Source organism: Leiobunum rupestre, chromosome 6 (genome assembly GCF_980474605.1).
Source record: "Leiobunum rupestre chromosome 6, qqLeiRupe1.1.hap1, whole genome shotgun sequence".
NCBI lineage: Eukaryota > Metazoa > Arthropoda > Arachnida > Opiliones > Sclerosomatidae > Leiobunum > Leiobunum rupestre.
The window spans coordinates 13,673,021-13,698,303 of record NC_143389.1 but is presented as its reverse complement, the minus strand read 5'-3'; the positions used below and the strand labels follow the sequence as shown (position 1 = coordinate 13,698,303).

Below are 25,283 nucleotides of genomic sequence, written 5' to 3'. Positions count from 1 at the left end.
GTGTAGGACCTCATATGTATAGTTCGTTGTAAACACTCGAAAGGTTCTCACAACGTCGATTTAAGACCAATATTACACACTATATGAAAATCTAAGTGTAGGACCTCATATGTATAGTTCCTTGTAAACCCTCGAAAGGTACTCACAACGTCGATTAAAGACCAATATTACACACTATATTAAAATCTAAGTGTAGGACCTCATATGTATAGTTCGTTGTAGACACTCGAAAGGTACTCACAACGTCGATTAAAGACGAATATTACACCCTATATGAAAATCTAAGTGTAGGACCTCATATGTATAGTTCGTTCTAGACACTCGAAAGGTTCTCACAACGTCGTTTCACACACGATTATTAGAAAATTTAAGTGTAGGACCTCATATGTATAGTTCGTTGTAGACACTCGAAAGGTACTCACAACGTCAATTAAAGACCAATATTACACACTATATGAAAATCTAAGTGTAGGACCTCATATGTATAGTTCGTTGTAGACACTCGAAAGGTACTCACAACGTCGATTAAAGACCAATATTACACACTATATGAAAATCTAAGTGTAGGACCTCATAGGTATAGTTCGTTGTAAACACTCGAAAGGTACTAACAACGTCGTTTAACACACGATTAGATAGTCAAAATTAAGGACCTCATATGTATAGTTCATTGTAGACACTCGAGAGGTACTCACAACGTCGATTAAAGACCAATATTACAAACTATATGAAAATCTAAGTGTAGGACCTCATATGTATAGTTCGTTCTAGACACTCGAAAGGTTCTCACGACGTCGATTAAAGACCAATATTACACACTATATGAAAATCTAAGTGTAGGACCTGATATGTATAGTTCGTTGTAGACACTCGAGAGGTACTCACAACGTCGATTAAAGACCAATATTAATCACTAATTTAAAATTTAAGTTTAGGACCTCATATGTATAGTTCGTTGTAGACACTCGAAAGGTACTCACAACGTCCATTAAAGACCAATATTACACACTATATGAAAATCTAAGTGTAGGACCTCATATGTATAGTTCGTTGTAGACACTCGAAAGGTACTCACAACGTCGATTAAAGACCAATATTACACACTTTATGAAAATCTAAGTGTAGGACCTCATATGTATAGTTCGTTCTAGACACTCGAAAGGTTCTCACAACGTCGATTAAAGACCAAAATTACACACTAATTTAAAATTTAAGTGTAAGACCTCATATGTATAGTTCGTTGTAGACACTCGAAAGGTACTCACAAGGTTGTTTAACACTCGATTAGAAAATCCATGTTTAGGACCTCATATGTATAGTTCGTTATAGACACTCGAAAGGTACTCACAACGTCGATTAAAGACCCAAATTACACACTAATTTAAAATTTAAGTGTAGGACCTCATATGTATAGTTCGTTCTAGACACTCGAAAGGTTCTCACAACGTCGTTTGACACACGATTAGAAAATCAAAGTGTAGGACCTTATATGTATAGTTCGTTGTAAACCCTCGAAAGGTACTCACAACGTCGATTAAAGACCAATATTACACACTATATGAAAATCTAAGTGTAGGACCTCATATGTATAGTTCGTTGTAGACACTCGAAAGGTACTCACAACGTCGTTTCACACGATTAGAAAATCAAAGTGTAGGACCTCATATGTATAGTTCGTTGTAGACACTCGAAAGGTTCTCACAACGTCGTTTGACACACGATTAGAAAATCAAAGTGTAGGACCTCATATGTATAGTTCAATGTAAACACTCGAAAGGTACTCACAACGTCGTTTAACACACGATTAGATAGTCAAAATTAAGGACCGCATATGTATAGTTTGTTCTAGACACTCGAAAGGTACTCACAACGTCGATTGAAGACCAATATTACACACTATATGAAAATCTAAGTGTAGGACCTCATATGTATAGTTCGTTGTAGACACTCGAAAGGTACTCACAACGTCGATTAAAGACCAATATTACACACTACATGAAAATAAAAGTTAAGGACCTCATATGTATATTTCGTTGTAGACACTCGAAAGGTACTCACAACGTCGTTTAACACACGATTAGAAAATCAAACTTAAGGACCTCATATGTATAGTTCGTTGTAGCGACTCGAAAGGTACTCACAACGTCGATTAAAGACCAATATTACACACTATATGAAAATCTAAGTGTAGTTCCTCATATGTATATTTCGTTGTAGACACTCGAAAGGTACTCACAACGTCGTTTAACACATGATTAGAAAATGAAAGTTTAGGACCTCATATGTATAGTTCGTTGTAGACACTCGAAAGGTACTCACAACGTCGTTTAACACACGATTAGAAAATCAAACTTAAGGACCTCATATGTATAGTTCGTTGTAGCGACTCGAAAGGTACTCACAACGTCGTTTAACACATGATTAAAAACTCTAAGTTAAGGACCTCATATGTATAGTTCGTTGTAGACACTCGAAAGGTACTCACAACGTCGTTTAACACATGATTAGATAATCAAACTAAGGACCTCATATGTATAGTTCATTCTAGAAACACGAAAGGTACTCACAACGTCGATTACAGACCAATATTACACACTAAATGAAAATTTAAGTGTAGCATCTCATATTTATAGTTCGTTCTAGACACTCGAAAGGTACTCACAACGTCGATTAAAGACCAATATCACAGACTATACGAAAATCAAAGTTAAAGACCTCATATGTGTAGTTAGTTCAAGACCCTCGTAAAGTACTCACAACGTTATTTGACACACCATATGAAAATCAAAGTTAAAGACCTCATATGTGTAGTTAGTTCAAGACCCACGTAATGTATTCACAACATCGTTTGACACACGATTAGAAAATCAACCTCATATTTATAGTTGTTGTTTCCTTTAACCATAAGAAACATTATATCCACAAGTATAACCGAATACCGAATTATAGCCAAATTCTGAACACAAAAGAGCAGTTCTCACACTTTCACCAGCTTCTATAACGGCCGACTTTGAAAGATAATTCGGGACCTCCACTCCTTTCTTGTGCCAGGGTCTCCACACTTTTAATCTGACCCTGCAAATGGAATAACTCTTGGAATGTCAAAGGTTCTACTGGCACGATGTTAAAAAAGGCAGAGTTATGACTATGTAGACGTTACACGAATTTAGGTGATACAGGGTTGCCAAGCGTCAGGGTAAACATGGAAAACAGGGAAAAGTCAGAAAATTGAAAGAGGGAAAAGCAGTAGCGGCTGTAAGGTTTTACACAGGTGGTCTAATTATTTTGTGGCCCTAACAACTTAAATAATCACTTGTAATTTGGTGGCAGCTGTGCACTACGTTTTATAAACCCGTTTAAGAAAACTTAGCTAAATTAGTTTTACCGGAGGTCGGCTGTCTGTAAAGCACGCGTGCCATGCAGGCAGCCAAATTCCCGTGAAAAGACAGAGCTCGATTTATCTATACAGGTTAGAGCTCGGTGTATTTTCGCCTGTACTAAAGAAGGGGGGCCGTTACTTACTGCAGCTTTTATCCCCATTGGAATTATAGGTTTCCATGCGCCACCTTCATTGTGAAAAAATTACTAATTATTATTAATGTTATTTTCAAGGTAAGCATAATTTAATAATAGCTAAAATTAAAATTTCTGTTTTAAAATACAATTTTATTACTCATTAAAATTATATTTTAATTATCAATAATTAAAGTTAGAATGCAGGTGGCGCTACTAACGGGCCCCTATTCATAAGGGGCAAATAGCTCGAATTTTAAAGAAATAATTGAATTATTCAAAATTTTAAGACCTAAACATTTGATGTGTTTTATATTATTACAAATAATTAATAATATTTACAGAAAACTGAAATGATAATGTAAATTAAAAGAAACCAAGATAAAATAATAGTTTCAACAATTCATAGATAGATGGTGCGTCGAGCGGCATAATTTCCCTGGGCCGTGGGATTGCAGTTCATAACGGTCCCCCTTATATTGCTTTTGAGTTCTAACCTGTGTAGATAAATCGTGGACAGAGTAAACCGTAAAAGGACATAGCCCGCCTTCAAAGTGTCACACTGGCCTTTGAAAATATCCTGTACTGGTTATCACGTGGTAATTTCGGGGCGAATTCTTCTTGAAGACTATAACGGAAAAAGTCACTATTTGAAATAATGAATTTAAAAGCTTCATCCAAACCGACGAATAAATCACGCGAAGCCGATTTAATAAAATATTAAAACGGTCAAATGAGTCGGAAAAGGTTTGATGATAATTTCGAGGGGGGGGGGGAGAACAAAGGAACAAACACAAAATACGAGATAAATAAACATCAATAGGCCCGACTGACGAAAAAACGTCTACCCGCGGCGAAAAAAAATTATCCCAGCCAGGTTGAACGCGGCCGGGAAACTACAGGAACAGAAAACTCTACAAACGCCCAACCTCGCTAAATATTTTTCATATAAACCCGCCAGAAAACTTAGCTAAATTGAAAATTTGACGGTTTTCTTGGTTTTGACGGTCATCGCTTTACATCCCTTTCACTCGCTGTATAACGCGTCACCCTCGAACCCAGAATCAAGACTTTGCCCTTTGGTTGTTTCGGGCCGAAGCTTTTGAAGTGTAGATTTTTACCTATCACCTATAGTCGGTTTCTATTCTACAGAAAATTTTACACAATTATTTTAGCCTACATTGAAATTTCACCTGCAGTAAATATATTATTTATAGAAATAATTAGTTCGGTAGGTTAAAATATTAACAAGACGTGACAACCCACCCAAAAAATAATCTAGAGCTACTTCGAAGCGCTAGATAAAAAAAGGAAGGCTCTGTGAAATTTGGATGGTTACAAAGGTGTTGTGTTTAAAGGGACTTTCACGAGACTCCTCTGGTCAATTTAAAATACGTCATTCGGTCGCTTCTCGTTGTGAAGTCAAAATAACGACCGAATGAGGGTTTTTAAATCGAGTAGGTCTCTCTTCAATGTCCCTTTTAATGAAAACAGAACTTTGTGGGAGACCAACGGTTTTCCAATTTAAATTCTAACAGCCGCAAATGTATTTTAAGACAATATGTTACTTCTAAGGGTGATTTTTGACATTCTTCATTCCAATTTTTCCCCATTTTTCTTCAAAATTTATGATAACTTAGCAATATAAAAAGCCGATTATGTAAATTAGCGTTGAAGCATAAGTAACATAATAACTGTTAAGTAACGATGTCGGCTATTGAAACTGTGTCGCCGGGGGTTTGGGCAATCGGAGAATCCAAAACCGGAAATCCGTTGATAATTTTTTTAATTCATGTCATTATATACGCGCCAAAGCGCGTTTAGTGTTCAAATAGGAACACAATTACCTCCAGAAACAAAAAAAAATAATGATTCAACTAACAAATAGCTGCTAGTTCTTAGGATGTAATGATTTATACGGTCATTGCCGAGACAGACTATCAATAATTAATTTAGCGGTGGGATAATACTGAGGGCCCTACTTACAATGATAGTGGGTGATGTTATAGTATATAAAATTTATTTTATGCCATGCTTAATTAGGATTAATTAAGTTCTTCGTAATTTTGTTTACATTTGATAACCATTTTTTAAATATTATTAGTTTCATTTAACCATAAGTAACATACGATAGCTAACATGAACGTTATTACGTTAATAGATGTAAGTTTATGATAGTGTGCCGCTGAAAGGGCCACGTCATCGGAGCGTTCAAAAGTGACGTAGCTACGGGGAAGCAGATTCCGCAATGCGGGCGAGCCCATGGGCCTAGGGGACCCATTTGAATTTATGTCCATAGTTTACATATATTTCTAAACGGTAAATGGGTAAGGGTCCATGGAGTCTAGTTGCTGGCGGGCCCGAAATCTGAAGCTACGCCACTGGCATTCAAACCTGAAATTCTTTAAAAAAATATTATATTTATACGAGAACATTTATTGGTCGCATAAATTTGGGTTAATGTTGAACGAAAAAAGTATAGAATGCAGTGGCGTAACTATAGGAATTTGGGCCCGGGGTTAAACTTGAAAAAAAGGGCCCTCAATCAACACATTTTTCATGAATTTAAAAAATAAATAATCACTTTCAAGAATAGCAGAAAACACGAAGTAAATAAATTTGTGGTGCTTGTGTGGATGAAAATAAACATATGATGAACTGTAGGGCTATGTTAAAACAAAACCTCCCCCCCTTTTATTTTTACTATTTTTCTTTTATAAATTTGATTTGTGAATCTAGATATATATATATATATATATATATATATATAAATGTATCACCCTTTACACGTTTGCGACAAAAGCCTACACCTTGTATTTTACAAGCGTGCATTTTCCAACGCCGATTTTCGCGGGAACATTCTTCAGCCGACTGTGACGATCAGACGCTCGTTCCCCTTTACCAACCGGAGTGTTAGCTCAGTCGAGCTTCAGTCGCGTTCACTCCGGCTTGGGTTTTTTCCCCTTCGCTTTTCTTGAAAATATTGCCCCACCTTTTGTAAAGCATCTTTCAAGAGCTAGCTTTTGTTAAATTGGAGGGAAAAAGGCAGAATCACGCTAAAACAGCAACGGACCAACAGCGCCCAAAATTATCTCCCGTGAACTCGGAATGACAACTGCAACTACTATTATTGTTCGTTAATAAAACCAGTCGCGGCGAATATTAATTTGTAGACATCATTTTGTAACATTTTACTTTTATCTTTTTGTAAATAAAGTTTGTATTAATTGTATCTCACATTCGTCATTACGCGTTGTTACATCAACCGAATTCAGTTAGAGATAGACCTTTAGATTTTTTCAGTTCAAAACATTCCCCTTAGTTATCACAGGCTACGTGTTATGGGATACGAATAAAAGACGATTGTCTTTATGTATTTATATTTAGAAGAAATTACTTTCTAACACTATAGATTTTTGGGTCCCTAATTTTGGGGGGCCCAGGGAAACGTGTCTGCCAAACCCGGTGGTATTTACGCAACTGATAAAGTGTGGCTCGTAAAATGATGGAATTCGAAATGACGTTTTGGCGCGCGAATCTACCGCTACATGTGTAAAGAAAACCGACTTATTTGGATTCGATTTGGGGGGGGGGGGGGAGGCGATGGAAACAAAATAAAATGGTACCTAAAACCATCGTTTCATGGAGGGGGACACGGTCGGAGCTTCCTCCGCCGCCTTGGTTACGGCGCTGCTTATTTGCATGATATTTCCTTCACAAAATGTAGCTGTGTTGTCACGCGCGAAATGAAATTGTAAAAGCTGCCATTAGCCTAATTTTGAGATTTACAGGTGGTCTACGTGTGCCTTGAAACTGCATATTCTACGTGGTACTTTGCTTATACGTAAATCGTTAGCCCCTAAGTTATGCTTAAATATTTTAAAATAAACGTTTTTTGTGAAGTGGCGTAGCCAGGGGGCACCATGCCCCCCCCCCCCCCCACGAAACGTAAGGTCGTACGTACAAATATTTTTATTTTTTTACTTTTTTTTCAATGGCGCCCTCCGCCCGAATCAAAATCCTGGTTACGCCACTGAGTTTGTGTAACCATGAAAACGTGAAAAAATGAAAAGACACTAATCTTTATTAAAGAAAATACGCTTCATTAGGCCTTCTCGGCAAAAAATTACTTAAAGGCCGATTACATTATTGGTCAGTGTATTCCGTCTCTTTACTGGAAGTCGGCTGTCTGTAAAGCACGCGTGCCATGCAGGCAGCCAAATTCCCGTGAAAAGACAGAGTAAACCGTAAAAGGACATAGTCGGCCTTCAAAGTGTCACACTGGCCTTTGATTTTATCCTGTATTGGTTATCACGTGGCAATTTCGGGACGAATTCTTCTTGAAGACTATAACGGAAAATGTCACGATTTGAATATAGGAATTAAAACGCTTCATCCAAAACGACGAATAAATCACGCGATTTTTAGGTGTGTGCAAAATTTTTGGTAATACTAAATAATTCGATCGAAATACCAAATCGAATATTCGATTCGTCGACTCGAATAGCGCTTGGAAACGTTCGCGAATATTCGTTTTTCCTGACCAAATAGTCGAATATTCGAATAGCGAAGGAAAAAGTATTTGATATTTTCAAATAGTTTTGCAAACTGGTCGAATAACCGCGGGTCTTTTTCAAATTTGTTGAGTTTCAAGACCATCAAAGGAGAATGTAATGAAAATTTCGTACTACTCTTTATTTCTGACAACTCTTTAGGCCACAGCGGCAAGGATTATGTATAAAGAGTACCTTGCAAGTCCATAGTCTGTGTATTAACACTTCTTGGCGAAAGGAAGAAGCTATTTATTTTAGCACCTATAATTGGTTAGATTATTGGCGTGTTTTTTGTTTTCGAATTTTCTAGAATAACGAAGTAAAACTAAAACGAAACTGGGCGAAAGGTTAAAGTAACTTTGTGATTAAAAATTGCATTTTGTTTAAAATTTTGAACTTATTTGAATGGTAAAGTCAAGAATTTACAGTAGCGTTGCTTCCACGGGGCTAGGCGGATACTTTTTCCTGGGCCCCTCAAGGTAAAGACCCCGAAAATCTATGAACGATAATTAATCTACTGTATAAATTTCACTAAATAAAAATAACATAATTCTACAAATTCGAGGGCGTCAACAACCTTGTAATTTCTCGTTTTTCACCAATTGAAGTAACGATAGATACATATTTTCTATCTACCTGTGTGGATAAAACTAAATACATTGGATTACGTATAATACGTCATTTGGAGGAAAACGAATAAAATTGGGATCAGTTACAGAATCACTTTAGTACACCTAGTATACGTAATCAATTTAGTACAGACGAAGCTCTACTTGTACACTTATTACGGAGAATACTCAGCCCTCTGATTTTAGTTTGAAAAATGTTTGGATGAGGCACCTTTATCAAATTCCACCCTGGTCCTCAATATAGTTACGCTACTGAGCATTTAATAAATAAAATAAGAATTATACTTTTGGTTTAGTATTTTGCTATTTGCTAGTAAAACGTCCTGTGATTTCAATAACTTTTTATTTTTTTTTGACAAATGTGCAAACTATTTGGGTATTTGAAAACCCAATAAGACGAATTATTTGATATTCGAAATATTATTTGGTATTTGATCAGTTAACTGGCCTGGATTTGTGACCTAAAAATATTCGACCAAATCATTTGACGGTTTAAATATTCGATTTGGCATTTGACTGACCTCGGAAAAACATTTTTGATATTCGATTCGATCCCCAAAAAATGGTATTTGCACACCTCTTGCGATTTTATAAAATATTAAAACGGTCTAACATAAACGAGTCGGATAAGGTTTGATGAGAAGTTCGAGGGGGGGGGGGGGAACAAAGGAACAAACACAAAATACGAGATAAATAAACATCAATAGGCCCGACTGACGAAAAAACGTCTACCCGCGGCGAAAAAATCTCCCAGCCAGGTTGAACGCAGCCGGGAAACAAAAGGAACAGGAAACTCTACAAACGCCCAACTTCTAAATATTTTTCATATAAACCCGCCAGAAAACTTAGCTAAATTGAAAATTTGACGGTTTTCTTGGTTTTGACGGTCATCGCTTTACATCTCTTTCACTCGCTCTATAACGCGTCACCCTCGAACCCAGAATCAAGACTTTGCCCTCTGGTTGTTTCGGGCCGAAGCTTTTGAAGTTTAGATTTCTACCTTTCACCTATATTCGGCTCTCTATTCTACAGACAATGTTACACAATTCATTTTAGCCTACATTGAAATTTCGCCTGCAGTAAATATATTATTTATAGAAATAATTAGTTCGGTAGGTTAAAATATTAACAAGACGTGGCAATCCACCCTAAAGAATAATCTAGAGCTACTTCGAAGCGCTAGATAAAAAAAGGAAGGCTCTGTGAAATTTGGATGGTTACAAAGGTGTTGTGTTTAAAGGGACTTTCACGAGACTCCTCTGGTCAATTTAAAATACGTCATTCGGTCGCTTCTCGTTGTGAAGTCAAAATAACGACCGAATGAGGGTTTTTAAATCGAGTAGGTCTCTCTTCAATGTCCCTTTTAATGAAAACAGAACTTTGTGGGAGACCAACGGTTTTCCAATTTAAATTCTAACAGCCGCAAATGTATTTTAAGACAATATGTTACTTCTAAGGGTGATTTTTGACATTCTTCATTCCAATTTTTCCCCATTTTTCTTCAAAATTTATGATAACTTAGCAATATAAAAAGCCGATTATGTAAATTAGCGTTGAAGCATAAGTAACATAATAACTGTTAAGTAACGATGTCGGCTATTGAAACTGTGTCGCCGGGGGTTTGGGCAATCGGAGAATCCAAAACCGGAAATCCGTTGATAATTTTTTTAATTCATGTCATTATATACGCGCCAAAGCGCGTTTAGTGTTCAAATAGGAACACAATTACCTCCAGAAACAAAAAAAAATAATGATTCAACTAACAAATAGCTGCTAGTTCTTAGGATGTAATGATTTATACGGTCATTGCCGATACAGACTATCAATAATTAATTTAGCGGTGGGATAATACTGAGGGCCCTACTTTCAGTGATAGCACATGTAACATAGTTACTCATAAGTATGCCACAAGCTCTATTTCTTCACTAACGGTTTGTTTCCCAGATATTGCGTCATCCGTACTCTACGTAATATTTGACGTCATATTTGATGTAATATTTGACGTCATCGAATCTCAAATGCCGATAATGCCGTCGTATAATTAGCTCTACGTCTGATAAATCGACGGCCATTACTTTAGTTAACAACCTGTTTGAACAACCAAGGCTTAGGAGCTAAAATGAGATACAATATAGTGTTCGGTGCTGTTAATGCAATGAATTGCAAATTAATGACGTTTTCGGAGACTCACGTTCTAAAATAAATTTGCATTGTCAAATAAAAGAAGCAGGTTTATTGGAAAAAATAGTTGAAATTCAGGTTGAGCTTTTCTGGGGCATCTACAAGGTTGGAGTCTTTGCAGATTCTTTTGAGCCTAGGCTTAATCTTCTAGGCTCGGTATGGGTTTTAAAAACGCTGGTGCAATATCCCACTTCGACTACTTGTTCCATTTTGGAAAGCGATCACTGAACCGTATTGGTCATTTTCCCCACCCTTTTATTTTTCTAAACTACTCATTATTTAGCTTCATCCGCACAAACCGAGCGAGTTTATAAATTTCAATAAAGCTACATTGGGCTGACTAAAATTCCGACGCAAAAAATTCCTTCTCAATTTAGAGGTTTTCCATTGGCTGAAATAAATATGTTAGTAGCCAACAGTGTGACTTCCAAAATTACTAGGATGAATAAAAAGGTTAAAATCTAACGTAGTTCACCTTTTTACTGGTTCATAGTGAAACAAACCGTTAGTGAAGATTTTTGAATGTAATAAAGATACTGTGGCATACTTATGAGTAATTATGTTATATATGGTGATAGTATATAAAATTTATTTTGTGCAATGCTTTATTTGGATTAATTAAGTTCTTCGTAATTTTGTTTACATTTGATAACCATTTTTTTAAATATTAATAGTTTCATTTAACCATAAGAAACATACGATAAGTAACGTGAACGTTATTACGTTAATAGATGTAAGTTTATGATAGTATGCCGCTGAAGTGGCCACGTCATCGGAGCGTTCAAAAGTGGCGTAGATACGGGGAAGCAGATTCCGCAATGCGGGCGAGCCCATGGGCTTTGGGGACCCATTTGAATTTATGTCCATAGTTTACATAGATTTCTAAACGGTAAATGGGTAAGGGCCCTAGGAGTCTAGTTGCTGGCGGGCCCAAAATCTGAAGCTACGCCACTGGCATTCAAAACTGAAATTCTTTAAAAAATTATTATATTTATACGAGAACATTTATTGGTCGCATAAATTTGGGTTAACGTTGAACGAAAAAAGTATAGAATGCAGTGGCGTAACTATAGGAATTTGGGCCCGGGGTTAAACTTGAAATAAATGGCCCTCAATCAACACCTTTTTAAGCTGAGCCTTTCCATGAATTTAAAAAATAAATAATCACTTTCAAGAATAGCAGAAAACACGAAGTAAATAAATGTGTGGTGCTTGTGTGGATGAAAATAAACATATGATGAACTGTAGGGCTATGTTAAAACAAAACCTCCCCCCCTTTTATTTTTACTATTTTTCTTTTATAAATTTGATTTGTGAATCTAGATATATATATATATATATATATAAATGTATCACCCTTTACACGTTTGCGACAAAAGCCTACACCTTGTAGTTTACAAGCGTGCATTTTCCAACGCCGATTTTCGCGGGCACATTCTTCAGCCCACTGTGACGATCAGACGCTCGTTCCCCTTTACCAACCGGAGTGTTAGCTCAGTCGAGCTTCAGTCGCGCTCACTCCGGCTTGGGTTTTTTCCCCTTCGCTTTTTTGAAAATATTGCCCCACCTTTTGTAAAGCATCTTTCAAGAGCTAACTTTTGTTAAATTGGAGGGAAAAAGGCAGAATCACGCTAAAACAGCAACGGACCAACAGCACCCAAAATTATCTCCCGTGAACTCGGAATGACAACTGCAACTACTATTATTGTTCGTTAATAAAAACAGTCGCGGCGAATATTAATTTGTAGACATCCTTTTGTAACATTTTACTTTTCTCTTTTTGTAAATAAAGTTTGTATTAATTGTATCTCACATTCGTCATTACGCGTTGTTACATCAACCGAATTCAGTTAGAGATAGACCTTTAGATTTTTTCAGTTCAAAACATTCCCCTTAGTTATCACAGGCTACGTGTTATGGGATACGAATAAAAGACGATTGTCTTTATGTATTTATATTTCGAAGAAATTACTTTCAAACACTATAGATTTTTGGGTCCCTAATTTTGGGGGGCCCAGGGAAACGTGTCTGCCAAACCCGGTGGTATTTACGCAACTGATAAAGTGTGGCTCGTAAAATGATGGAATTCGAAATGACGTTTTGGCGCGCGAATCTACCGCTACATGTGTAAAGAAAACCGACTTATTTGGATTCGATTTGGGGGGGGAGGCGATGGAAACAAAATAAAATGGTACCTAAAACCATCGTTTTAAAGGCCGATTACATTATTGGTCAGTGTACTCCGTCTCTTTACCGGAAGTCGGCTGTCTGTAAAGCACGCGTGCCATGCAGGCAGCCAAATTCCCGTGAAAAGACAGAGTAAACCGTAAAAGGACATAGTCGGCCTTCAAAGTGTCACACTGGCCTTTGAATTTATCCTGTTTATACTCCAGAACGTGACTGTTCGTATTGGTTATCACGTGGTAATTTCGGGCCGAATTCTTCTTGAAGACTATAACGGAAAAAGTCACTATTTGAAATAATGAATTAAAACGCTTCATCCCAAAACAACGAATAAAATACGCGATTTTATAAAATATTAAAACGGTCTAACATAAACTAGTCGGAAAAGGTTTATGAGAATTTCGAGGGGGGGGACAATGGAACAAACGCAAAATAGGAGATAATTAACATCAATAGGTCCGACTGTCGAAAAAACGTCTACCCGCGGGGGAAAAATCTCCCAGCCAGGTTGAACGCGGCCGGGAAACTACAGGAACAGAAAACTCTACAAACGCCCAACCTCGCTAAATATTTTCCATATAAACACGCCAGAAAACTTAGCTAAATTGAAAATTTTACGGTTTTCTTGGTTGTGACGGTCATCACTTTACATCCCTTTCACTCGCTGTATAACGCGTCACCCGCGAACCCAGAATCAAAACTTTGCCCTTTGGTTGTTTCGGGCCGGAGCTTTTGAAGTGTAGATTTCTACCTATCGCTTATATTCGGCTCTCTGTTCTACAGAAACATTTCCACAATTCATTTTAGCCTACATTGAAATTTCGCCCGCAGTAAATATATTATTTATCGACATAGTTCGGTAGCTTAAAATATGAAAAAGTAACATTCCACTCTAAAAAAAATTTAATTGCGCATCTCTACTAATGCATGTTTTATGGCTATAGCATGTAGTGGTACTTTTACCAAGGATTCTATACTTTCGCGCCGGGAAGAAAACGCGCGACTGCTCAGTAGCTCCTTCCAAATATTACCGACCCAAGGTCAAATATCTCTATTCGTGAAGGCGCCAAAGCCCATTTCGCGTTAGGGGAAATAAAAGCGTTAAAAGTTACGTCACTCTTTTGTAAAACTCCACGCTCTTCCCGCCAGGCCATTTAAACAGGGGAACCTAGTAACTTCCTATCCTTCTAAAATATAGAATCCTTGCTTTTACCCGAAAAAAAGCCGTTAATAGACAGATTCAGCCAACACAAACTTCTGCAACGTTCTAGAGATTGGTCGACGTTCGCGTAAACACCTAGAAATGGGTTTGCAGAATTTGTCTATTATTTTAACTTTTAGATTTTTAGTTTGTACCTTAAAAATTCGTGTGACTTCCAAAGTTACATATTAATTGTACGCGGTACTATAATTGTAAATAAATTAGTGTACATTCGCGAAGGTTTGCTTATTAAGTTAAAATATATTTAAAAATATGTAATAATAGAAACCAGTGGCGCACCCAGAAATATTTTCTGAGGGGTGGGGGGTGGGGGGTGACAACTTCGACGTCCACCCGTTAGTCGGAAATATGCTTTGTAAATTAATTTCTTCTCTCTGAAGGGGGCCCGGGCCCCTTGCACCCCTGGGTGCGAAGATGATATTTTATTGATTTAACTAAATAAATCAATATATTTATGTCAATATCAAAAATGGTGGGCTTTAATACAGGTGGTTAATTTTCAAACCGTAGTTACACTCATACTATTTTGAGTGTATGAAGCAGAGGCGTAGGAACCGGGAGGGGCAGAGGGTGGGCAATGCCCCTACCTAGAAATTTTTTGGGAAATTTTCAAAAGGCTCAAATTATCATTTTAAAAGCATATACAGTTAATAGAACCTCACTGTGTTTAAATTTCAGTCTTTTCCCGCCAATTTAAAAAGTAGTTAACAGTACACATGCATTCGGAGAAGCTACACCCCATTAAAAATTCAAAACCATTATCCAGACCACTTTTCGTTTCTCTTTGCCCCCTCAAACTTCTAGAACGTTCCTACGCCCCTGGTATGAAGACCCCTAAGTTTGAAATTATTGTTATTTTAGCGTTAAGCTAGTCACTGTTCAAACCAACAACACGAAACCACATGGTGGGAAAACTGATCAATCCGTACAAATCCGTTGATGTATGCCACCGGAAACAGCTTCGTAGAGAGGGGGAAGGCACAAAGCGATTGGTTCTTTTTCTTTACCAGGTAGCGTCGATTATAACTTTGATTCCTCACTAACTACACATATGAGGTTCTTAAATTTGATTTTCATATAGTGTGTGTATTAATCTTTAATCGACGTTGTGAGTACCTTTCGAGTGTCTAGAACGAACTATACATATGAGGTTTTAAACTTTGATTTTCTAATCGTGGGTCAAACGACGTTGTGAGTACCTTTTATGTGTCTACAACGAACTATACATATGAGGGCCTAAACTTTGATTTTATAATCGTGTGTCAAACGACGTTGTGAGTACCTTACGAAGGTCTTGAACTAACTACACAAATGAGGTCCTTAACTTTCATTTTCGTATAGTGTGTAATATTGGTCTTTAATCGACGTTGTGAGTACTTTTCGAGTGTCTCGAACTAACTATACATATGAGGTCCTTAATTTCGATTTCATATAGTGTGTGATATTAGTCTTTAATCGACGTTGTGAGTACCTTTCGAGTGTCTCGAACTAACTATAAATATGAGGTCCTTAAGTTCGATTTCATATAGTGTGTGATATTAGTCTTTAATCGACGTTGTGAGTACCTTTCGAGTGTCTCGAACTAACTATTCATGTGAGGTCCTTAAGTTCGATTTCATATAGTGTGTGATATTAGTCTTTAGTCGACGTTGTGAGTACCTTACGAGAGTCTCGAACTAACTATAAATATGAGGTCCGTAAGTTCGATTTCATATAGTGTGTGATATTAGTCTTTAATCGACGTTGTGAGTACCTTTCGAGTGTCTCGAACTAACTATAAATATGAGGTCCTTAAGTTCGATTTCATATAGTGTGTGATATTAGTCTTTAATCGACGTTGTGAGTACCTTTCGAGTGTCTCGAACTAACTATACATATGAGGTCCTTAAGTTCGATTTCATATAGTGTGTGATATTAGTCTTTAATCGACGTTGTGAGTACCTTTCGAGTGTCTCGAACTAACTATACATATGAGGTCCATAAGTTCGATTTCATATAGTGTGTGATATTAGTCTTTAATCGACGTAGTGAGTACCTTTCGATTGTCTCGAACTAACTACACATATGAGGTCCTTAATTTCGATTTCATATAGTGTGTGATATTAGTCTTTAATCGACGTAGTGAGTACCTTTCGATTGTCTCGAACTAACTACACATATGAGGTCCTTAATTTCGATTTCATATAGTGTGTGATATAAGTCTTTAATCGACGTTGTGAGTACCTTTCGAGTGTCTCGAACTAACTATACATATGAGGTCCTTAATTTCGATTTCATATAGTGTGTGATATTAGTCTTTAATCGACGTTGTGAGTACCTTTCGAGTGTCTCGAACTAACTATAAATATGAGGTCCTTAAGTTTGATTTCATATAGTGTGTGATATTAGTCTTTAATCGACGTTGTAAGTACCTTTCAAGTGTCTCGAACTAACTATACATATGAGGTCCTTAATTTCGATTTCATATAGTGTGTGATATTAGTCTTTAATCGACGTTGTGAGTATCTTTCAAGTGTCTCGAACTAACTATACATATGAGATCCTTAATTTCGATTTCATATAGTGTGTGATATTAGTCTTTAATCGACGTTGTGATTACCTTTCGAGTGTCTAGAACGAACTATACATATGAGGTCCTTAAGTTCGATTTCATATAGCGTGTGATATTAGTCTTTAATCGACGTTGTGAGTACCTTACGAGTGTCTCGAACTAACTATACATATGAGGTCCTTAAGTTCGATTTCATATAGTGTGTGATATTAGTCTTTAATCGACGTTGTGAGTACCTTTCGAGTGTCTAGAACGAACTATACATGTGAGGTCCTTAAGTTCGATTTCATATAGTGTGTGATATTAGTCTTTAATCGACGTTGTGAGTACCTTTCGAGTGTCTCGAACTAACTATTCATGTGAGGTCCTTAAGTTCGATTTCATATAGTGTGTGATATTAGTCTTTAATCGACGTTGTGAGTACCTTTCGAGTGTCTCGAGCTAACTATACATGTGAGGTCCTAAACTTTGATTCTCTAGTCGTATGTCAAACGACGTTGTGAGTACCTTACGAGGGCCTCGGACATAATTAAAATTAAGGTCGAACATAAAGATTAAGTTACTTTTTAAAAGGTGGCGTTCTCAAAATTAACCAACCGTGTGAGGACCCATTAAAAGCGAACATAATGCTTTCGTCAACTTAATACATGTATGCGGTATTTTCGCAAAGGCATATTTTTTAACATGGAATTAACTTATGGAGAATAATTAACATACAAAAGAATAGTCAATAGCCGTATGTCACATCAATAATATTTATATACGTTGTGAGGACTCATTAAAAGTGTCTTTTACCGGATGTGACGTCATAATATTTATATACCTTGTGAGGACTCATTTAAAGTGTCTTTTACCGGATGTGACGTCAAAGCAATTGAGTTACCTTGTGGGGACCCGATAATAATTAGTGTCTTTAACCGGAAGTGTCTTTTTCAGTTCCAGTAGGCCTCGTTTGGAGCGCCACTTATCGATCATGGTTAATCGAAGTGTGTCTAAAGAATGTTATTGGTGTTTAACTCTAAACACACAAATCTCTTTTTGACGTAGAAATGAGGACATTCGATTTTTATTGATAAATCTATTAAAATCAAATTAATTTTGTTTTTTCTTTTATGGAAAATCTTTGAAAATGAATATTATGTGTTTTGTACGTCAAAAGTTTTCAATTTAATTAAAATATTTAATTTTATAACAATTTATAAGGTTTGAATTGTGGGGACCATCATTTTTGTCCCCATAAGTGACATAAGTCCCAGTGCTGTACGGAAAAATCTGGTCGATGTCCCCACTTGTAATGTAGTGCTTACACACACACATACACACCCACACACACACACACACACACACACACACACATGTCGGTACACGATGGACAAGTGAGTACCAAGTATGCTTTATGGATATGTGGGGACCGCACAAACATAGGCTTAATTAATAGTTAATTTGATAGTTAATTGAGTGCCAAACGGCATATAATTAAACACTCTTTACGCAAAAAGAACTCGTTAACTTCATATGTAGGGACCTTAAGGAATTAAGATCATTTCACCATATAACTGGGGTCTACTTTATTTACATTTGTTCAATATGTACTCGATAGATGTCGCAACTATTTGTTACTACTAAATTCCGTTTACATACTTTTTATGGTTGGGTTAGCGCCAGTAATCGTAAATTAGGACCTCAATAGATTTTTTCATGGTTCCGTAATTTAATTTTATTTAAACAAAATAAAAACTTCTTGAAATAAATACATCTTAATTAAAATTATTCGAATGATTCAATCGTTCAAATTAACTAAATCTTAATAAAATTGTTTATTTGTGATTAAAATGGTTAAATATTGTTAAAAAAGTGAGGAAAAAGCATTAAATCACAATGAAAATTATAAAACAGTGAAAAAATTTAAATTACAAATTCTAATAACTAAATGGTGATTAGGAAGATTCAATCGTGATAAAAATTATTAAATCGGGAATAAAGTAATTAATCGCAATTAAAATAATTTATATCTTATTTAATCGTGGTTAAAACTTTTTATATGATTAAATCATAATTAAATCGTCATAAAAATTATTGAATCGTGAATAAATGAATTTTAAAAATAAAGTAAAATTCACGAAAAAGGAATATAATTGCGTTAAAAATAATTTAATCTGAAATAACATAATTGAACTAACATTAAAAAAATTTAACTAACATTAAAAACTGTTTAAATCATGATTGAATCACTTTTAATAAATCGAAACTTAAATGACGAAAAATTAAATCTTCATAAAAGTAATTGAATTGTAAAAAAATTATTATTATCAAAATTGTGGTTTGATTTGATTTCCAATTGATTTATTTTTGTGCAAAAAATAATAATATTTACAAAATGTGTAATTTAAACTGAGCGCAGCACATTTCCCCTATCTTTGTGTGAAACTGTCCCCAAATATCGATTATAAAGATTGTGTAAGTCCCCACTTTACTATAAATATTTCTAAAAACCAAACATTGCTATATTATAAAGCTTTTCTAATATTTCATGTCTCGATAGTTATCGAATGTGTCACTTTTAAAATGTCCCCAGATGTCTGATTAAAAGACCATTGAATTTCCCATATACAATTTTTAAAATCGTGTGTAAAATAGTTTTTACACCAAAATCAATAAAATTTAGCCAAATTAATTGCAAAAAATTGGAAACAATAAAATTTATCTATTTACACATAAAGATGTGTGAAACTGTCCCCAAATGTCTATTATTCAGATTGTGAAAGTCCCTACTTCAATATAAATATTTCTAAAACACAAAATTGTTTTATATTATAAGGCTATCTTAATAATTTATATATAGATAGTTATGAAATGTGTGACTTTTAAAATGTCCCCGGATGTCAGATTAAAAGACCATTGAGGTACCCATATACAAATATTTAAATCGTTTGTAAAATAGTTTTTACACCAAAATCAATAAAATATAGCAAAGTTAATTGCAAAAAATTGTAGATTTGTATAACGGACATATAAACTAACACCCTGTATTTTGCAAATAAATATAATTTTTGTCGATTAGAGCTCGATTAAACAGAAAAACTAACCACCAAAATTTCGGAAAAAAATGTGTTTAACTGTTTAAGGATATTATCCATGGATATGAAAAATTAATATAAAAAAAAAGATATTTTCGGTTAATTTTTATTTAAGGATATTAAACAAATAAGGTTAAGTTTTATCCAAGGTTGTTGTTTAAAAAAAACCCGCAACAACAGCTCCTGTACCAAGAGATAGTTTTCATAATTTGGTGCGCCGAAGGTTGAAATTGTAGATTTAAATAGCTAATAGAAAAGCAAACACCCTGTATTTCCGAGAAATATGACTGTTGTCTATGGCAAACGCTCACGAGAACAGCTACAACACTATAAGAGATAGTTCCCAAAATTTCGGACGCCTAAGTTGACAATTGTAGATTTGTAAAGCGGATATTCAAACAAACACCCTGTATTAACTGGTAATTGACTATAGATTTTTTGAAATAAGGCGCGTCAGAAATTGAAGGAGAGCGCGCTTGCCGATAAATTAAAAAAAAATCTGCAACATTGTCTGAAATTTATAAGGAAGGTCCGTAATTTCTTTGTTCATGGGGATATAAGTGTATTTTATATGTGTGGCCTCATACGTGGGGACCTTATACCTGACCCCATCTATCTATGGCATTTGTAATTAAAATCGATTTTTTGGTCCCCATATCTACGTCCAGGAGATGACATAAGATTTTTTTCGTAGATTTGGGAACTTCGGTGCAATTTATATACTGGCGCCATCTATGGGATCTGTGTTTACAACAAAGACCCCAGTTTGAATGTAAAAAGTGCAAGTAGGTCATATGTGGGGACTTTCGTTAAAATGTTTTTTGAGTAATAGTTAGCCTAATTAACTAATTCTAACTATTACTGCAAGTGGGGACCGGAAATTGTCCCCACTTATAGGTTCAGTCCCCACTATATGGGTTAAATTCTTGCACCTGGCCCCATGTATCTATCGTGTGCCGTCACACACACACACACATGGACGACACCAGCCTATAATGACTCGTATACTATATATAGTACACGATCCATAAAAACTTGACTACTCTTACGGCATATTGCTTTCAGAATGATCCAAGTCACAATATTTTGAGCTCAAAGTAAAACTTTATTAGAAATTCCAGTAAACGCTAAACCTACTTTTTTGTAGATGGCGGTCGTAATGGATGAACGCAGACGAGAGGACAAGTTGAAACAACGTTTATAACGGAATTCGGATAATAAAAGCCTTATGATCTCCGAAAGAAAAAGGAGAATTGCGTAGAACACACCTTTCCAGATTGGTTCCTCGCTCGACGCGTACTCCATTAAATATCTATTTAGATAAAGTAAAGACGTTGTGAATAAGAATTAGTTGAATCTGAAATTTTCAGCCTAGATCTTAAAAGGAGCGCTTAGTTGTTCGCGAAACCTTATAACAATTCTAGCTCTTTAGCGACATGAGACAAGTCTTTAAAAACTGTTTAAGACTATTCAAACTCAAACGCTCTGTAAAACCTAAAATGAAAATAAAAATAAATATAAATTGCAGGACACTACTACGTAAAATATAGGGATTACATTAATTTAATAGTTGTTTGAAGCATGATATTCATGCATGGTATTCTTGATTTTATTAAAAACAGTTAAAATTTACATGTTTCCGAAGCTTTCGGGTTCGAGACCCCTCGTCAAGCGGTATTTTGAAAACTGAATAATTTTACAGATTGAATTACCAATTGTGGAATTTTCGATACAGAGATTAACATTTCTCATACAAATAAGTTTTTTATGATTTAATTTTTAGGTCTCCCCAATTTTTAATACAAATTTTGCCCTTGTCTAAATTTAATTCTCCCATATTTTTAATTGCTACTGCCTCTTTAAAATCTCTTTTAAAATAATGTTGTTCTTTAAAAACAATATCACCGTTATCAAAATCCATATTATGCCCTTTTGTCGCCCATATATGGTTTGCAATTCCGTTATATTTGTCACCCATTTTTATACATTTTTTATGTTCATCCTTTCTTATTTTAAACTTTCTTTTAGTTTGGCCTATGTAAGATTTTTTACATTCGCAAGTTAATTTATATATAATACCGGTTTCGTTATTTTTATCTATTTTAGGTTTATTCTTTATAAGGATTGACTGTATTGTTTCTGATTTTTTACTTTTTAAATTTATATTTATATTTTTTAATTGTCTATTTGTTTTTTCTGTTATTCCTTTTACATATGGGAGGATTAGCATGTTTTCATAATTTTTAGGTATTTTAGGTTGTTTTATTATGTGTGAATTAAAGATATCTTCGATTAGATTTTTTGGGTATGCACATTTTTCTAATTGTTTTGAATATATTTCTTTATCTTTTATGGGGTTATCTGATATTGTTTCAATTTTTTGTTTTAGACTTTTTAGAATGCTTAATTTTATGATATTTGGGTGGGATGACTTGTAATTTAAATAATTTTTAGAGTGTGTAGGTTTTTGATATATCGAAAGTTGGAAATCATTTTTTTCTCTTTTAATTTTTATGTCTAAGAAAGAAAGGGTTTGGTTTATTTCTGATTCATTTGTGAATTGTATGTTTTCATCAACAGAATTTGCTATTTCAGTTAATTTTTCAATCAATAGAGATTTCTTTTTTAAACATAATATGTCATCCATAAATCTATACCAAAATTTATTGTTATTTATGATATCTGGGTGATTTATAATTTGGATTTCGACCTTTTCCATATATAGATTGGCAATAAAGCCTGAAAGTGGGTTTCCCATTGCTAAGCCTTCCTTTTGTTTGTAAAATTGTCCATTAAAATTAAAAAATGTATTCTTTAGGCATATTTCACTAAGTTTTACCATGGTTTAATATTTTAAACCATGGTAAATAAAAATTTTAACTTATACGATTATAGGGATTACATGTCGCCACTAATAAGGAATGTCCCCGAGGTATTAAGTACCCCTCAATGTAACTTGAAAAACCTGCAAGGGTAAAGTTACGCTGGACTTTCGTTTTGCCATGGCAACCAAAAATGATTTTGACACCACAAAATGAAAATTATCCTATTGGAAATGACATGGGAATCTCACTAATTATTAAAATTTGAAAAACTATATCAAATTCATTAATTAAGGTCTGATTTCATCCAATTAATTAAATTTTATCAATTTAAAATAAAATTCCTCAATTTTGATAAAAAGTATTATTTCTGATCAGGTGTGATAACATTTTTCAAAATTTTTCAATTTAGATAAATTAATAATTTATTTATATCAAATTTTCAATTTCAGCCCTTTCTAACGATTTTACTTTATATTTCAATTTTTTTAATACTTTTTTTTTACTTGTTACGAAAAAATGCAGAAAATTATTTAAAATTTTATCAAATATATCAAATTCATCAATTTCTATTAAATTCAGCCAATTAATGAAGTCTAAAGTTTGATAAAAAATATTAATTCTGATCAAGGTTGATAAATTTTGATAATATTTGTAATTTTAGGAGTTCAATAATTGGTGTTCTTAAAATTTGTGTTATTTTTCCAATTACAAAACCTTTTACCCTTTTCTGTTTACCTTTTTGATTTTTATCTTACTTTGATAAACTATTACTTGTTTTGATCAAATTGTCCAAATCTAACCCAAAATTTATTAAATATGTCAATTACACCAATTTTTACCTTATTTTACACTAATAAATCAAGTTTTATAATATTTAATTAAATTTAGTTAATTTTGTTCTAAAATGCTAAATTTGATCAAAATTGATCAAATTTGTTTTTTTTTAATTTTAAAACTTATTTGAGATATTTTACCAAATATAGCCCTATTGCTCATTTTTCCTTAGAAATATTTTTTTTATCGAAAGTTAATTAATTTTTGGGCCAATTTTGATAACATATTTATATTTTTAAAAATTTTAAAATTGTTAAATTTATAATCGGTCAGATTCCCATGTTATTTTCAATAGGAAAATTTTCATTTTGTGTTGTCAAAAACATTTTCAGTTGTCATGGGAAAACGAAAGCCCAATATAATTTTTCACTTGCCGTTTTTTTAAGTTACGTTGAGGGGTATGAGACACCCGAGTTTGAACAAAATCGGTGGGTAATACCTCGGGTATATTTACATCAATGGGAACTCGGGTGAGTGTTTATTGCCATTTACCATTATTTTTCAAAGAACAATGCAAAAAACAACCCTCATAGTATTTGTTAGTGCGCCATCTAATCGGTGACTGTTCTTAAAATGTCACTCCTTAAAAGAAATTTCAACAAGTATAGAAATCAAGGAAAACGAAAATCTAATTTAATCTGTCAAAATTATGAAAGGAATTTTTTAGCGAGGGAAGCCTCTCAGGCAAACTTTAATTAGGGACGGTCCATTTGATCGAAAAATATGTGATTGACAGTCGATCATTATACGTTGCAATTGATCGAAATTCCATTTGATCGAATCCCATTTGTCATTTGTTTCATGAGATCGAACCTTCAAATGATCGAATAATATTTGATCGAATTCAAAAGTATTTATAGTACCAGTTGGTATGTTTTTATTTTACCGAATGTCAATATGAAGTGCAGAAGGAATAATGATGGAATAATTCATTGCTTAAGTGCAGAAGGAATAATGATGTAATAATTCATTGCCTTAACTGTATTAAGCCACAAAGATGAAGAGATTTTTACTTTATACGCTATATGATGGAATTTTTTATGACATCGACGATAACGGCCCGTTGTTTTTGATATATATAAATAGGCTCAGGTCAGGTTAGGTTAGGTTAGGTTAGGTTAGGTTGAAGTACGCGGGCCGTAGGCGCGTATACACCGCTGTATACGAGGGGTCTGACCACGTTCACGGCCCTTCTATTGCTAAAAATTAGGTACAGAGTTCGTTTTTTTAATAGGTCTTTCTATTAATTATGTCCGAGAGAATATTTTGTTTCTACGTCACTGCGCTCAGGAATTTTTCTGTATATTATTTTTTGAATTTTTGGGTTTTTTTTAGTTGTATTATAAATATAGCGGAGAATAGTTTGAATCTGTTAGTATAGGTTGCTACTATGGCATCTAACTATCGTGTTGTCGGTAAATGTGTTTGTTTTGACGATTTTTTATTATGGAGAAGTACTATGGTTATTTTTCTTTAGTACAGTTTAAAGAAATAATTATTAATTATAGAGTCTACTGTATCTCATTCTGACTAGATGTGGCCTTTTCGATTTACTCCCAAAAACTAGTAGTTTTACCCTACAGTAGCTTTCTATCAAATTTCGTTCGATCAAATGGAAATTCGATCAAATGGGAACCGTTCGATGATTTGGGAATCGATCAAATAGACTCAAACCTAAATTAGTAGTTACGACGCGTATTCTTCGACTCTCTAC

General features: G+C 34.6%; 1 protein-coding gene across 1 annotated transcript in view; it reads right to left on the bottom strand.

The window, feature by feature from the left end:
• LOC149939325 (ATP-binding cassette sub-family C member 3-like) overlaps positions 1–25,283 on the bottom strand; it is a 174,192-nt gene that overhangs the window by 130,018 nt on the left and 18,891 nt on the right. Inside the window, exon 9 of the mRNA XM_090179124.1 lies at positions 21,048–21,222. Coding sequence (XP_090035250.1) covers positions 21,048–21,222 — 175 coding nt within the window. The remainder of the gene's footprint in view (positions 1–21,047; positions 21,223–25,283) is intronic.